A 14028-nucleotide genomic window follows, 5' to 3' on the forward strand; every position below is an offset into this window, starting at 1 on the left:
TGGTGTTTCTTTCTCTGCTACAGTTCAGTTTAAAATTCAAAGGAAACAAGCTACATGGTACAGAGTTAGAAAAAATATATACCATAAAAGCGTCATTACTCCATATTAGCTATCACGTCATTCAGAATTTTTACTTTTGCAACAGTATACATATATATAAGTTGATACACAAGGCCTGGTGAAGAGAGAAAAGCAAGTTCACTCAGTTCTAAGGACTTGATCCAGAACTCATCAGAACTATTGGAATAATGTTATTCACTTTAACCAGCTTATCAAAATTATGGATATAGTTAAAAAAACATCAGTAGCTTCATGGGCTATTTGTTTATGTGGAAAAATTTGCATTAAGTTGACTGAGAGCTCCTTTTTCACAATTTTGCAGACAGAGCCCTTGGAGATAGACTTTAAAATTTCCTTATTTTTATGATGGTTTGGAGAGCTCACTGTCTGACTCTAGTGTTTGCTAAAGAGTTTTTCTAATGGACTGAATCCAGATTTAAATTCCATCTTGGAAATTATGTGGTTCACATTATCTTAAACAAAACAGCAATCCTCCAACAAAACAAACAAAAATCCCCATGAAAATCTGCATGATCTGCCTCACTGAGCTGTGAGCATTTAGATCTCAAAAGAAAGAAAATAAAATCCTAACCCCAGCAGGTATTTTCCTACTTACATTTAAAAGATGCATACCTAAAAAAACCCAACGAATTGTTTTGGTTTTGCTTCCCTTCAAAGACTTCACATAAGAAAAACAGATCATAGAGGTTTTCTAGTACCATTAGAAAACACTTCAGTAATTGACAAAGCCTGTTATAACTTCCTATACATTGTGCTGTAGAAATGCCTATTACTCTGTTGGTACAAGATCATAAGGCTTGAAGTACTCAGCAAAAGAAGTTTCCATTGCTAGAAACCCTCCATCTTCCTAAAGCAGGTTGTACAGGTGGGAAACAAGTGACTTTGGTGCCAGAAGTCACTTAGAATAACAGCAAAGCTACTGTAGCATCATGCAGCCAACACTGATCTCTGTCAGAGTCACTCCTATAAATAAACCCAACAGAAACCCATCCTGAAATGAAGAATTTACTGACATTATGCTTTTAAATTATCAAACCAAAGGTATTTATCTCTACTGTGTGCTCCATTTTGAAAAATCTTGCAGCATCCAAAAAACTTTTTTCCCTCAGCCTTTGCTTTGCTTCCTATAGCAAAAGCAGGAGAATCTCTATCTGAATTTCCAAAAGCAAAACAGGAAATACTGGGCTTCAGGGGACAAATTTTTGAGACAGTATATTTAAATGTAAAAAATGCGGGAGACCATGCTTCCAGATGTATTTATTTTGAACACAAAATATTTGTAAAAACAATGTATAATTATTAATGTTTTTGTATGAATAAGTCTTAAAAAGATTTTTTTAAAGAAAATTAACCTATTAAACTTCCATAGATTTGTCTACAGCACTTACTTTTTACATCCACCTTTCTCATCCACCTGTCTTCCAGTACTCTCAGTGGAAAACCAGATTGAATTAAATTTCTCCTGTACTCACGCATCATGATGCTATGATATCTTCACTAGAAAAAGACATTTACATTTCTTCTGTATTTAACCATAGCGGCATTACCCTCAAACTGTTACCCATAATGAGTCACAAGGTTTGTAAGAAAGAGACAGAAATACACAGAATGGCAGTGAGGAGTATTTTTGCCAATATCAATGAGACATCAGTTCATCGTTTCTTGGCCATGGGTATTTTACCATTACTTAGTCATGGGTATTTTGCATCGCTCCTTTTGGTTCATATCACTCCTCCTTACGTGACAGCCAGTCATTTTAATACTGTACAGTCATAACAGAATATCTGTGTATTATCACAGATAAAAAGTCACTCAAGAGAGGCTGTAACACAAGAAGACAAAATTTGGGAGTAGCATTTTTTAAAATGAATAAACTACAAACATACAAAAGCATCTCATCCCCACAAAGGGTTACAGAAGTAGGTTCATGATTAGAGTGTTCAGTAAAAATGGTGGATGACAGATGCTGCAGACAGAGAAAAGTCTTTCCAGTAAAGCTTTTCTGCCTCTACAGTAGGTGAGTCTAACTCACAAGTCTTTCCAAAGTGTTCAGGTTCTGTAAGCACTACATTAATGTTTTGTTAAGCGTGTACATCCCAACTTCCTTGCACAGCTGTAATCCAAGTTATTCCAACTCATCTTGTTTAAAATTTTTGTTTGCCTTCTTTGTTTCTAAATCATGACCTGCAGGTTTATGTGGCACAAAGTAACACAATAGGAGCCATGTGACATTTCCTTAAGGAAATGCTCCTTTCTCAATTTGTCAGTTTTCAATGGCTGCAGGTCTCACAAGAAGCCTTCTTTTAGTGATAGGTAAGTTAGAATTGAAGTGTATTTTTCTGATTTAGACATTAAAAACAAGTAGAAAAGAGGAATCCAAACTCCCACCAAGTTTTAAGATGTAGAATCAATGAATGAGAGCATGAAATAGTACTGATTACTGAAACAGCAAGCAATTCAGTTCTAAGAGCTTGAGAATCTGCAGTTCTGTGAACTAATTCAAGCCTTCAGATTGCACAGGCAAATTTAGCCTGAAATTTACTATGCTATGCCTGGAGATGTTTTGTGCACTCTCTTTTTCACATGCTCTTTCTTGCTCTCTATTCCCTCCCTGTCTGTCGGAATGTCAGTGTTCATAGTTATCCTCCAGATCCATGACAGGCACCCGCTGAAGAGTATAGTGTACCTTATTACATGTGTTAACTCTTTGTGCCTTGGGGCTTGGAGGGATCTTGTAAACTTAGTGAAAATTTCCACATACTGTCTGACAAATTCAAGATGGTTGGCAAAGCTTCATTAAGCCAGCAACTCCTACAGGGCAGCTAAAGAAACACCTCCCATAAAGCAATATTGAGAAAGGGTGATCCAGCTTCCAGCACTAGAAGATCCTATCAAAAGGAAGGGGACAACATGGCAGAAGAGATGCTTACCTTTCTTTAACTAGGCCATTGGAATCACCACTGGAATTAAAGTTCTTTCTGTGTGACTAAGAAAAGAACTGCTAGCAGCAGAATAAACACTTTTTTTTTCCTAACTACAAAGCTATCCAGTTTATGAGCACTGGGTTTTGTTTTGCATTCTCAACAGGAACAATCCTGAAAATCTCATGGGAAAAATGTTCAGCTGAAAACCGGGTCCACAATCCAGGAAACCACAAACACCAAATCTCCCCTACCTAGCTGCTCCTACATATACTCATTTTAAAGTCCTTTCAGTGAATGTGTTATGAATTAAAATTTGTAAAAAAAAGACAAAGTTTTCACATGATTTCAGGTTTCATTGGAAAGGCTGTGCTGTTTTGAAGACAAAACTGTTGCCCTAGTGGTTGTGCAGATGACAACTAATATGCTGCATATTCCTAAACTAAAGCCTAAACAACCCATTAGATACTCATACATATGGTGAAATTATACATTTCAATAATTATACCCAAATAGTGAACCAAAGATAAACAAAAGAATAAAAAAACAGCCTAGACTGCAAGGAATTAATTTACTAATTGTGCCCCATGAACTGCACATCATCTTCATGGATACTTTATGCTGCAAAAAATGGGTTCTACATGTTAGAGAAAAGAAACTAGTCATTAGAGACAACAGTTTCCTAACCTGCCCAATAACTGTGGTCATGCTTAGGAGTAACGGATGAGATGAACATGATGGGTATCATCCTTTAGTTGCATAACCTTGAATCTAAAAGGTCATCCAGCCCAAGAGATCACTTAAAACAACTTTCCCTGGAGAGCCTTGCTGAAAAAAAATTGTGTAAAGATCCCTGTTAAAGACATAGATCTTTACCTACTAAGACAGAAAAAAATACAAAATGGACATTTGTTTTACTCTTTTATGAAAGGTGCAGTTGACTGAACAGCTCACCTTTTTATTGGTGGAATGGATGACACAGTCATAAATAGTGAAAATCACAAGACATATTTTTGCTGATTTCAGATTTTTCTTTGATTGTCTCTAGTTTGAAACTCAACATTAATAATCAAGGAAAAGAAGGAGAAGAAAAGTGAAGAGTAATTGAAGAGGAGGTCTTTATGTGCCCTACAGTCCTTGGGAGTGGTTATAATACTACTTCTGCTCTCTCTCTGCCACAACTGTCACAGATGTGTCTGGCTGCATGAGGCTCCTAGTGTGGGCCAAGAAGCTTTTGTTTGGTTTGTTTTTTAAAGTAGAGAACAGTCAGTCTGTTCTTCCTTCTGTGGCACATCATCAACAATATTCAAAAGAACGGGAGGGGGACAGTGAAGCCAACTTCTGATTTTCAGCACAAAGTTTGTGGCTTCTATTTTATTTCAGTGAAGCTTTCTGGAGAGTGTTTTCTGGTAATTATGAAAGTAAAGAACTGTTATAATTTTTACATGTTATTCTGATACCTCACATTTAAAACCATAAACAGTAAGGTGGTATAATACAGAACACAAGAGCATACAGAAAATAACCACAGAAAATAACCAAAACCGCAAAAAGAACAGATACGTTGCAGGAGAACAATTTCCCATCTTAATGAAGACTCTTTAAAAAAGCCATAGCGTATTGAGCTAGTGGAGTATCTGCAAGTTTAAACAAACAAAAGCTAAAAGCAGTCCAATTAATATTGAAGAATTGAAGTCCTGTCACTGTAAACTTGCCACAAGTTCCCCTGCACATTAGACAGTGAGGAAAACTTAAGATGCATTCTTAAGATTCCTTATGCCTTACAAATCCACAGCTATGCTCAGCTGTGAAACATTAAAAAAAAAAGGTTGGAATCCTTTTCAGAATAAAAGATTTCAAAATAGGCTGTTTGTCCTTTAAGGAATGCATATTGCCTTTTGTTTCTGTCTGCCTTAAAGAATACAACAGTTGAACAGAGCAGACATAATATAAAGAACAGGTTTGAGTGGCTCAGGTGAAATTCTCCCTAAAATACATGTCTGCAACTTCAATGACCTTCACATACACAGCAGATGGCTGCAATCATCAGCTTACTTGCAGTGCATCTAATACAAACCCTTCACAAACTTATTTCAGAAGCATCTGCTAAAAAAAATTTCATCTGCAGCTGCAAAGTGCCCATTTAAAGAAATCTGTTACCATTTTTGGTGGCACTTGAAAGGTATGCTCACCGTATCAAAAGATCCTTTCAGGTAGAAAGAGCAACTCTAACATGATAGGCCAGCTATCTTTAGGAATAGCTCAAAAGAGTATTTAATGACACAAGCTAGTGACAGAGTCAGAAAAGCTGTATCTATTTGTTCAATAGGCACTGGAGCACATGAGGTAGAGGAAATTGACTTTAATGACAAAATAAAAAAATATGATGATAATTTGATTTTGCCTTAGATCAATTAGAATTACAACTGAAAACAAGCAACATGGAATAGTTTTGTTTAGAGTGAACTGAGCACAGAAGAAAGCTGCATCCACATAGATAAAATACAATTCTGATCCAATGTGCCAGTGCTGACATTGTTTCTTGTCTGCATTCCTCTACTCACATTGCACTCAAAACCCAATGAATTCCTGCTTACCTACAGAACACAGGAAAGGTATTCCAGAGGTATAAGGTGAATTTCAATGTGATAAATTGGCAAATTTCTGTTTAGTGACTAAAGTGCTTTCTTCCTCTTTAGTAATGAGAAGCCAATATGAGAGAATTAAAGCGTATTTACTGGACTATAAGTTTTGCCAAGAATTTATCCTGCACAGATCCACATATACAGCCCTTCTTTAAAAAGGAAAGTTTATGAAAGTTCAAAAAGTCCTGAGGAAAATTCATGGCAGAAAAATTTACTATGATTACTTGAGCACAGGAGACATTACCTCAGACTTGATAAACTCTTCGTCACAAATTTCTGGTGTGCTGCATTTTAGTGAAGTTTTCCTGTGTCGGAATGTTTGCCCCATTCTTACCTCTTACCTATGCACCTCTTTCAGCTGTTGCTGAAGACAAAGTATGAGGTGAGTTTAACTGCTAGAGCTATTCTATGTCTGCAGCCAGACAGTTTTCCAAGAGCCTCAGATACATACTCATCCAGATTCATAGCCATAATCCCACATTGATCTTTTCGCTCTCAACTAGATTAGCCGTGTATTCAGGGCATACAGAGAAACCCAAACACTGAAACATGGGACTCACCTGTGCATTCATGTTGTAGTCCTTTCCCATAGTATCCTTTCTCACAGATACACTCAAACTGGCCAGTGTGAGTACCACATTTACAGCTTGCCATGATGTCGCAGCAGTTTTCATTTGCCTCACAGAGATATGAACAATGTGATATATCTTCTTGGATGTAGCTGCCAGAGGGCAGGTCTGAAATAGTATCAGTTTATTAACAAAAAATTCAAACAAAAGTACTCTCACAGCCTCACATTATGTCATTAGTGAAATGTTTGTTAATAACCCATGGTTCTAGTTCTAAGTAATAGTGATGGCAGTGTGAAGCTCAGCCTTGCTATACTCAAAATGAGGAAAAAAAATCTTTCCTTTGGCATATTCATATAGACCAATCCAACCTTACATGACACAAACAGGATGGCAATAAAGCACCAGAATGGCAGTGAAGCAGGCTGCTTATTTAAGAGTAGCAGGTTTTTAAAAACTGTAGCAAATGAGTGCAAATGGGTAGTCTGATGCATGTCCTAAGCCTCAATCAAGCAGCACTGGCTTACAAATGTTTAGTCAGGTGTTCTTGCTTGTCTAAACCTACTCTATTTTTCAGGAATACCTTTTTTCTTTAGAATACAGGAGATTAAAAGAGGCTAAAACCACTGTACAAACTCTCTTTTCATCCCTTGCTCTTTCGAGATTTCCTGAATATATAAGGACATACACATAAATTGCATTTACCTTTATACAGAGAGATCTAAATCAGTTATGAACAGGCTAGCTTTTGCTGCTGTATAAGATACCAAAGATACCAAAAGGTATTAAGTCTAGTCCTAAGGTATGTATAAGGTGTCTCTTTAGGACAACCATGTATCTGACTACACGGTTCATCCATTCAAGTAAAAGTTACATTGGGCCAAGAGCATAGTCTGTTCTTCATGGACAAAATTGAAGCGTTGAATGGAGCTAAGTACATATATCCATCAATGAGGAGAATTTTGCCAACATTTTGTTGATGGTGAGTTAGGCAAATAAGCAGTTTATCCTTTAAACCAAGGAACAAAGATCTCTGCTAGAAATTATGAGGAAAGAAAAAAGAGGAAATCAATACTACATGAAATGTAAATGCAAGACAGTACTGGAGATCTTTCTATTCAGACCTCTCGGCTCTCTATAGATTTCTGAGGTTAGTACAGTAATACCTTCATGAAGAGCTCTGCGTGCCAGGGCTTCAAACTCAGTAAAACTGTGAAGAAGGTAGCAATGATCTTCTTTTGGATGGGATGCCATATCATTCAGTTCTCGGATATTCCCCTGCCATATCCCAAAGGTGAAGATCTCCACACCAAATTCACGCAAGGATGCTGCAATGGGTCTTGGGTCTCCCCCATTGGAATAACCATCGGTAATGAGAAATATCACTTTTGTGGCATTTCCACGGGCATGCCGTAATATTTGCTGGAAGAGAAAATGAAATTGCACACCTCAGCAAAGAGTTAAGATTGGTTGATATGTACCCTACCTCCATGATGTTACTCTTTTATTTGAATTATAGAACTAGATTAAACCCTTGCAGGACCACCTACCATAACAAAGCACAATCACCTGCCTGTGGTTAAACAAGGTCAACCACTGAGTCAGACTTCAGATGATCACAGTTTGCACAATCGCACAAATCATGATATGGTCTGAAATGAGGCACTTTTCACACTAGCTGATAGAGTCACCCATGGGTCAGACAGCAGTGATTCTGACCATGGCTTTAGCACTTCGTTCAGACTGCAGTTTGAATAGGTAATACAAACACTGAAAATCTAGTGCAAGACCCAAAACATGATCTAACATATTTTATTGTAATCTTATGTTTTGATCCACTAAATTATAAATGACACTTCTGATTTATTATTAGTTTTCTCCCAACAAGCATTTGTATTGTTGATTATTTTAACCCCAGCATAGCATTCCCCATGCTGTTGAATTGTGTTCTTCTCCCTTACAATAGCTTGCTAAGATCACTTTAGATCGTCCAGCATGGCCTCAAAGCTGTTTGTAGTCCCTTCCACCCTGCTGTTGCCTCCAGATTTAAGGATCATTTGTTTTTGGATGACAGGCAGAGCACCTGCAAAAATGTGATGTTGCCATGCCATGGTAGAAACTACCATATGGACTTGTCACTCTGATGATTAGCCACTGTCTGTCAGAGTGGAAATAAGAGGCTGCCAACAATCTACTGCTGGCCACGTGCTGTCTGTGACGCTAAAGCGGGGGATTGTGAAGGTGCACTTTCTCCTTCCTCTCTGAACTTGTGTAGAAGGAATTGGATGCAGACTTTCAGCTTGGTAGGAGGCAAATGACAACCAGACTGTACCATTATACAATCAATACAAAAGACTTTTGAATGGTACTCCAAAAATCATGTCATTGTATGACAAGCAGTAAATGTATTTAAGCCACCTTAACAAATGTAAATTCCGAAAATGGAGATGAACCGAATTGAGTAGTCTTATTACAGAATCTTAAAGTAAGACTTATGAAGCAAAACCATCTGGTTTTCAGCTCAACCAGAAGATTTCAAGTTTAGGCCAATCTAAATAATATGTGGAGATTTTATGTTCCTTATCAGTAAACCAGGCCACATTTCAGGACAATCTGATTTTGATTTGGTGATTCATCGATTTCAGGTAGATACTAAACAAAACCAAGCACACACACTATAAATCAAAGCACATACCACCGGCACTGTGGTCCGAAAGACTGCCAAGCAATGCTATGCTGTTGGGCTTGATTTTAATACTACTTTTATGCAAAACCCAAAGGGAGTGAAACCAAATTCTCTTGCAAACAAAAACATCCTTCACAAATCAAACCTATTGTTCTTCATATTGCTTAAGTTATAAGCTGAAAACCAGAATGAAGTGAAAAAATGAGATGAAGTGAAAAACTAAAATGAAAAGAATCAGGAAGAAAAAGACAAGACAAAAGACACCATGAGTACAAATAGTAGGGAAAAAAGGACAAACGGCTCATTTCAAAATGCATTCTGAAACTGACACTCTAAGACAAGCGACATTGCAGGCAGAGAGGGTAGTGCTATTTATAATTAACACATATAATTAACATATTAAGCATTTAATGTGCTATATGAAAATAGAATATAAGCAACTTATACTTCTATCCAACTTCTTAAGTATTCCAGCTGAAATTCCCCACTCAGGATGTTTGTCTCAAGCTGTTTCAGTGAAATCAGCTCTTATTTCGAAAAACAAGATGAGGAGAACACATGTTCCATCCATACTTATTTGATTTTGGCAACCACAGCATCTCTGAGCTTTGAAGAAAGAATTTTCAATTTGCAGATCACATAATAAAGGTGGAAAAATACGCCCCATATACATGCAATTTGTAGAACATGTAAACTGAGGAAGAAATCAGAACTTACACAGCGTTAAGAAAATAACAGAGATTGCCAGTGCAATTCTTTGAAGACCCCACCTACGTGCAGCTTGCTCAAGCAGAATATGATTTCAACTCATAATTATGTCACAACACATATAGAAGGGAAAACAGAGCTTATTTTTGGAAGGATGTGGCTTTGCAATTTCTGTAGTATCCTTTCAGTACTGGTTCCCTCAGTGCGTAACACAAAGCTGCACAAACTTTGCAAATGAAGGTAGTGGACGGCATTACACACTGCCCTAATGCTTCAGCAATTGAGAGTCATAATAAGTAGCAATCAGACTTCCATATTTTCCTGAAATACAAAGACACATCTGCATGGCCAATGAACCAACTAGCTTGAGACCCAGTAGTCTAGCCAGGACAGGCATCTCAGAAAAGAGTATTTAATTCTGGTTAGAACATTAGCAGGGATTTCTCTTTTACAAAAGCAAACTGACACAAATGCCCTCTGAAACTGCTATGCAGAATACACAGACCCTTGATTTTCCATGCAATGAAGAAAGTTCCTGGTCCCATTAACAAGTGCTTGCCAAACCTTCTCAAAAGGTGCAGGTTTGCATAAGTGGGAAGCATTCGTAAAAGACCAATCTTGAGGAAAAAGTGACCATTTCTGAGGGGAAAATATGCCTTAGCCGCATGACCCTCAGGTAAGACAAGCAGCCAACAGCTTTTTCATCCTCTGCATCTCAGAGGGCAATCATCTCTTCAGGACTGCATTTCTGTCACACAGACACAAACTGAGCTAACAGGTAAGAGAGCACAAAGCTGTCTTCTTACTACCTGACAAAACTGAACATTCAGGCACTAGGGGATCTGAGTAGAGAAACAGACAGACAGAGAAAATTGCTACATGTTGCTCCTACAAATCGAAACAAGCCACTGAACAGCTTGGCCCTCATGTCTTGCGGCTGTAACTCTAGATGCAGAATGTCTGCTGTATAACAGCAGAGAAAACCAACAAGGGAAAGAAAGAAACATTTGGCAAGGGGTGGGGCGCAGATCGAGGTCTACTTTTAAATCATCTGTGTATGTCTGGTGGTCCAGTTAGTATTTTCTTTTTTTTTGTGAAGGCACAGTGACACGGGGAACAGGCCACCGTCCAGAGCTGCTGATAATCCAGGTATAAGTCTGCATTACTCTGACTCCTCTCGCCAATATTTGTGTGGCATTTCACATCATTTTTGTTTCCTTTAACCCTGAATCACATTCCTCTATTCTGTGACACCTCTCTCCTTCCTTCTCCAGAAAGCTGTTTTGAAAGCTCCTTTTTTTCCCAACAGAAATGTCATATTTTAATATGTCTGTTCACTTAACCCCTAAACTTGTAAGCACACAGAGACTGTTCCATGTATTTCACCAGTCGCTACCAACTTAATGGACTGTCCCTACACAAAGATGACATTTTTCATTACAAGGCTTTGCAGACCCTTTGTAAATTGTCAGGTTTTTCAATAAACACAATTTAAAAGCCCACTAAATGGTACTAAGAAGTTAAAGGGGTCCTGAGAACCTGTTTCTTTGGTATGACTATTCACATCTGCTTCTGATTTTACCACCAAATGAAATGGAGCACCAGCCATAACTCAAAATACAGTGCTGAATGACCTGTTTAATTGAGAACTCAGACCATTTGATCACTACTATAAAATAATAAGGGATAAGTACAAACTAAAAGAAAACAATTAGTGCTCTTGATGATTGCAAAAAAAATGCATGGGGTCACTAGAAATATATTGTCATTTACTGTTTTAGTAACTGTTTTCTTGTCTACCACTTCTTTCACAGGAGTGATATATCAGTCAGTTCCAGTAATCCTTCCAGATCCTAAATCAAACATTCTTTTCACATTAGCAAAAAGTTATTACCATCTGTATTGTGTTCAGTGTCTGTTTAGTGTGTACAAGTATCTGGCAGACCTGCCAATTTTTTGTGCCAATAACAGTTCTTAGAATAAAAAAATGAGGTCTTGTGCAACAAAAAAGTTGTTGTACAAAATTCCCCTCTAGAAATGCACTACTGTAAAGGAAAATTAAATCCTATCGGTCCAGTCACAAAACTAGCTAAACCTCTGACTTCTGCGTTTTTAACACTAACGTGGAGTTTGTAGTACAAAATTAGGAGATGAGCAGCATCTCAGGGCAAAGACTTCTTCAGTCACTGGACAGTCAAATCACTGATGTTGCCAAAGGTTCCTTGTTACTGCTTCAATTATATCTTCTGCATCTAATTAATAAACATATGATCTTGGGCCTGATTCCTGCCCTTACTCTGTGTTTTGCTTCTGAAGAAGATTCTGACCATACAGAGTTAGCTAATAATATATCTGTCTAGAGGGAAACAAACTGAAATGGGTTAACCTGTCTCACATTACAAACTGAGCCTCAGATAACATTAGAGCCTCAGGATCCTTGCCAGGGGAGAAGCTTGCCTTGAAAGGATTAAGTTGGAGCCAAGCCCTCAAAACAACATTATCCAAGCATTCATCACAAAAATTATGCTGCCCCTTGTATACGTTGTAGGAAATACACTACCTAAGGGCTACAAAGGGAATATTATTTGTTATAGGTCAGGAAGAACCATCACTGCACCTCAGTAGCAAAACAGAAAGCCCTCCACCAAAGGCCCATTCAGCTCTGCTATACCAGCAGACCAGTTACACTGGGTTTGTTTTCACTGTAGTAATTGCATAAAACTTACACACCAGGGGAGGAGTTCTGAATAGAATGAGATGATTCTTTTTCCCAGAGGATCACTATACATTCACTATATAAAAAATAATTCCTATTTTATAATATTACAGTATTAACTACATATTACACAAGATATTCACTATGAAGCTTATGTTAAAATGAATAAATGTTACTTATTACAAAAACCACTGCATAGATTTGACCTATATATTAATCAGAATGTAAGTCAGCATGTCTTAAATTATCATGGAAGGCTGCAGAAGCAGATCTTCACATAGGGTAATGGCAATGCTAAATCTTTTTGCTAAGCTCACCCTTTGTTTCAAGGTTTCTTTGCTTTCGCCCTTCCCGCAGGTAAAAATGTCCAAATCTGGCAGGAAATTTTATGTGAATAAATATTCTAAAAAGACAAAAATAACCAGTACTGGAATCAACCACAGCATTTGGTGGAGCGGAGGCATCTTATCACTGAATCCAGAGCAATCCTAAGGACTTTAGTCATCTCACAGGAGTAATGCAGAGCTAGGAGCTGAAAAATATAGTTCCCCTTCATTATGATACAAATGTTGCTATTCCTCTACATAAAAGAGCTGGCTACACCTCCTGTGCCCCCTCTCTAAAACAGCAAAGGTCTGATTTCACTACCTTTTCTTTTGGCTACTGAACACTGCAATGTTCACCGCTCCAATCAAATTTTATCTACTCTTTAGGTTTCAGGAAATGAACTAAAAGATATTCCAGAGTTAGAGGTTTCGGTTTCCAGTCTTTCACCACTTTCCTCTGCACTGCTACACAAGCTCTAGAGGGCAGGCTGTTACCTATCCAGAAGAAATTAACTGGTATTAAATCTTCCCTTGGATATTCCCCTAGCAAGAACAGCACACATAATTCAGAGAAAAGATCTATCTATAGAAACAATCTGGAGATTTAAATAGCGCTTTAAGTAACTGGCAGGCATGACCTGAGTAAATCTCATAACTGTGTCAGACATTCTTACTCTATAGATGAAAGCATGCAGGTAAAAAAAGCCAGGCATGCCAATGGCCAGGAAACATAAGGACATGTCATCTGAGGAAACACTGACAAATCTAGTACTGTTCAGATGGGAGAAAAGAAGGCTTACGGTCCTTTTATCCATGTATACATGGATAAATAACTAAAGAGGAGAGGAGTAAACAAGATGGATACAGAACTTTCTGATTAGTAGCATGAGGCAAGAAGCACAAATTTAAATACCAGAAATTCTACTTAAAGAGAGGAAACAACATTTATACTAAAAGGATGATCAACCATTGAAACAGGTTTCCCAGAGAGTTTATGGGATCTCCATTACTGGATATATTCAAAACCCAACTTGGACACAGCCCTGAGCAACCTGAACAAAAGACTAAACAATGCAAAATCCCCACTGGCTTTGCAATGACAGGAGCTACTACGTAAAATTTTGACTTAAACACTTGTGTTAGGACTGTTGGATCCAGTGACTTGAAATAGTGCAGCTTGCGGTTTCGAGCTCTGAACTAGAAAGAACAGAATGCACCTAGTTTTCAGGAAGCAACTAACATATCCTTCATTTTCTGTCATTTTGAGGTCTTCTAAACGGGATATTAAAAGATAAGGCATGTTATGTACATAGCCATTTTCTGAGCCCTTGGTGCTATACAACTTTTTATCAACAAGATTATCAGGACTTTGAGAA

The 14028-nt window shown here is 37.7% G+C and overlaps 1 protein-coding gene across 1 annotated transcript; it reads right to left on the bottom strand.

Annotated features, from left to right (window-relative positions):
• Positions 1 to 6207: 6207 nt before the first annotated feature.
• Positions 6208 to 7664, bottom strand: LOC103806896 (sushi, von Willebrand factor type A, EGF and pentraxin domain-containing protein 1-like; the record flags this gene model as incomplete). The annotated part of the gene is made up of 2 exons (XM_009079606.1): positions 6208 to 6384; positions 7383 to 7664. Coding segments are annotated over 2 exons (459 nt in total), but the record flags the coding sequence as incomplete, so codon positions are not given.
• Between the last annotated feature and the right edge of the window lie 6364 nt (positions 7665 to 14028).

Source organism: Acanthisitta chloris, unplaced genomic scaffold (assembly GCF_000695815.1).
Source record: "Acanthisitta chloris isolate BGI_N310 unplaced genomic scaffold, ASM69581v1 scaffold2248, whole genome shotgun sequence".
Taxonomy (NCBI): domain Eukaryota; kingdom Metazoa; phylum Chordata; class Aves; order Passeriformes; family Acanthisittidae; genus Acanthisitta; species Acanthisitta chloris.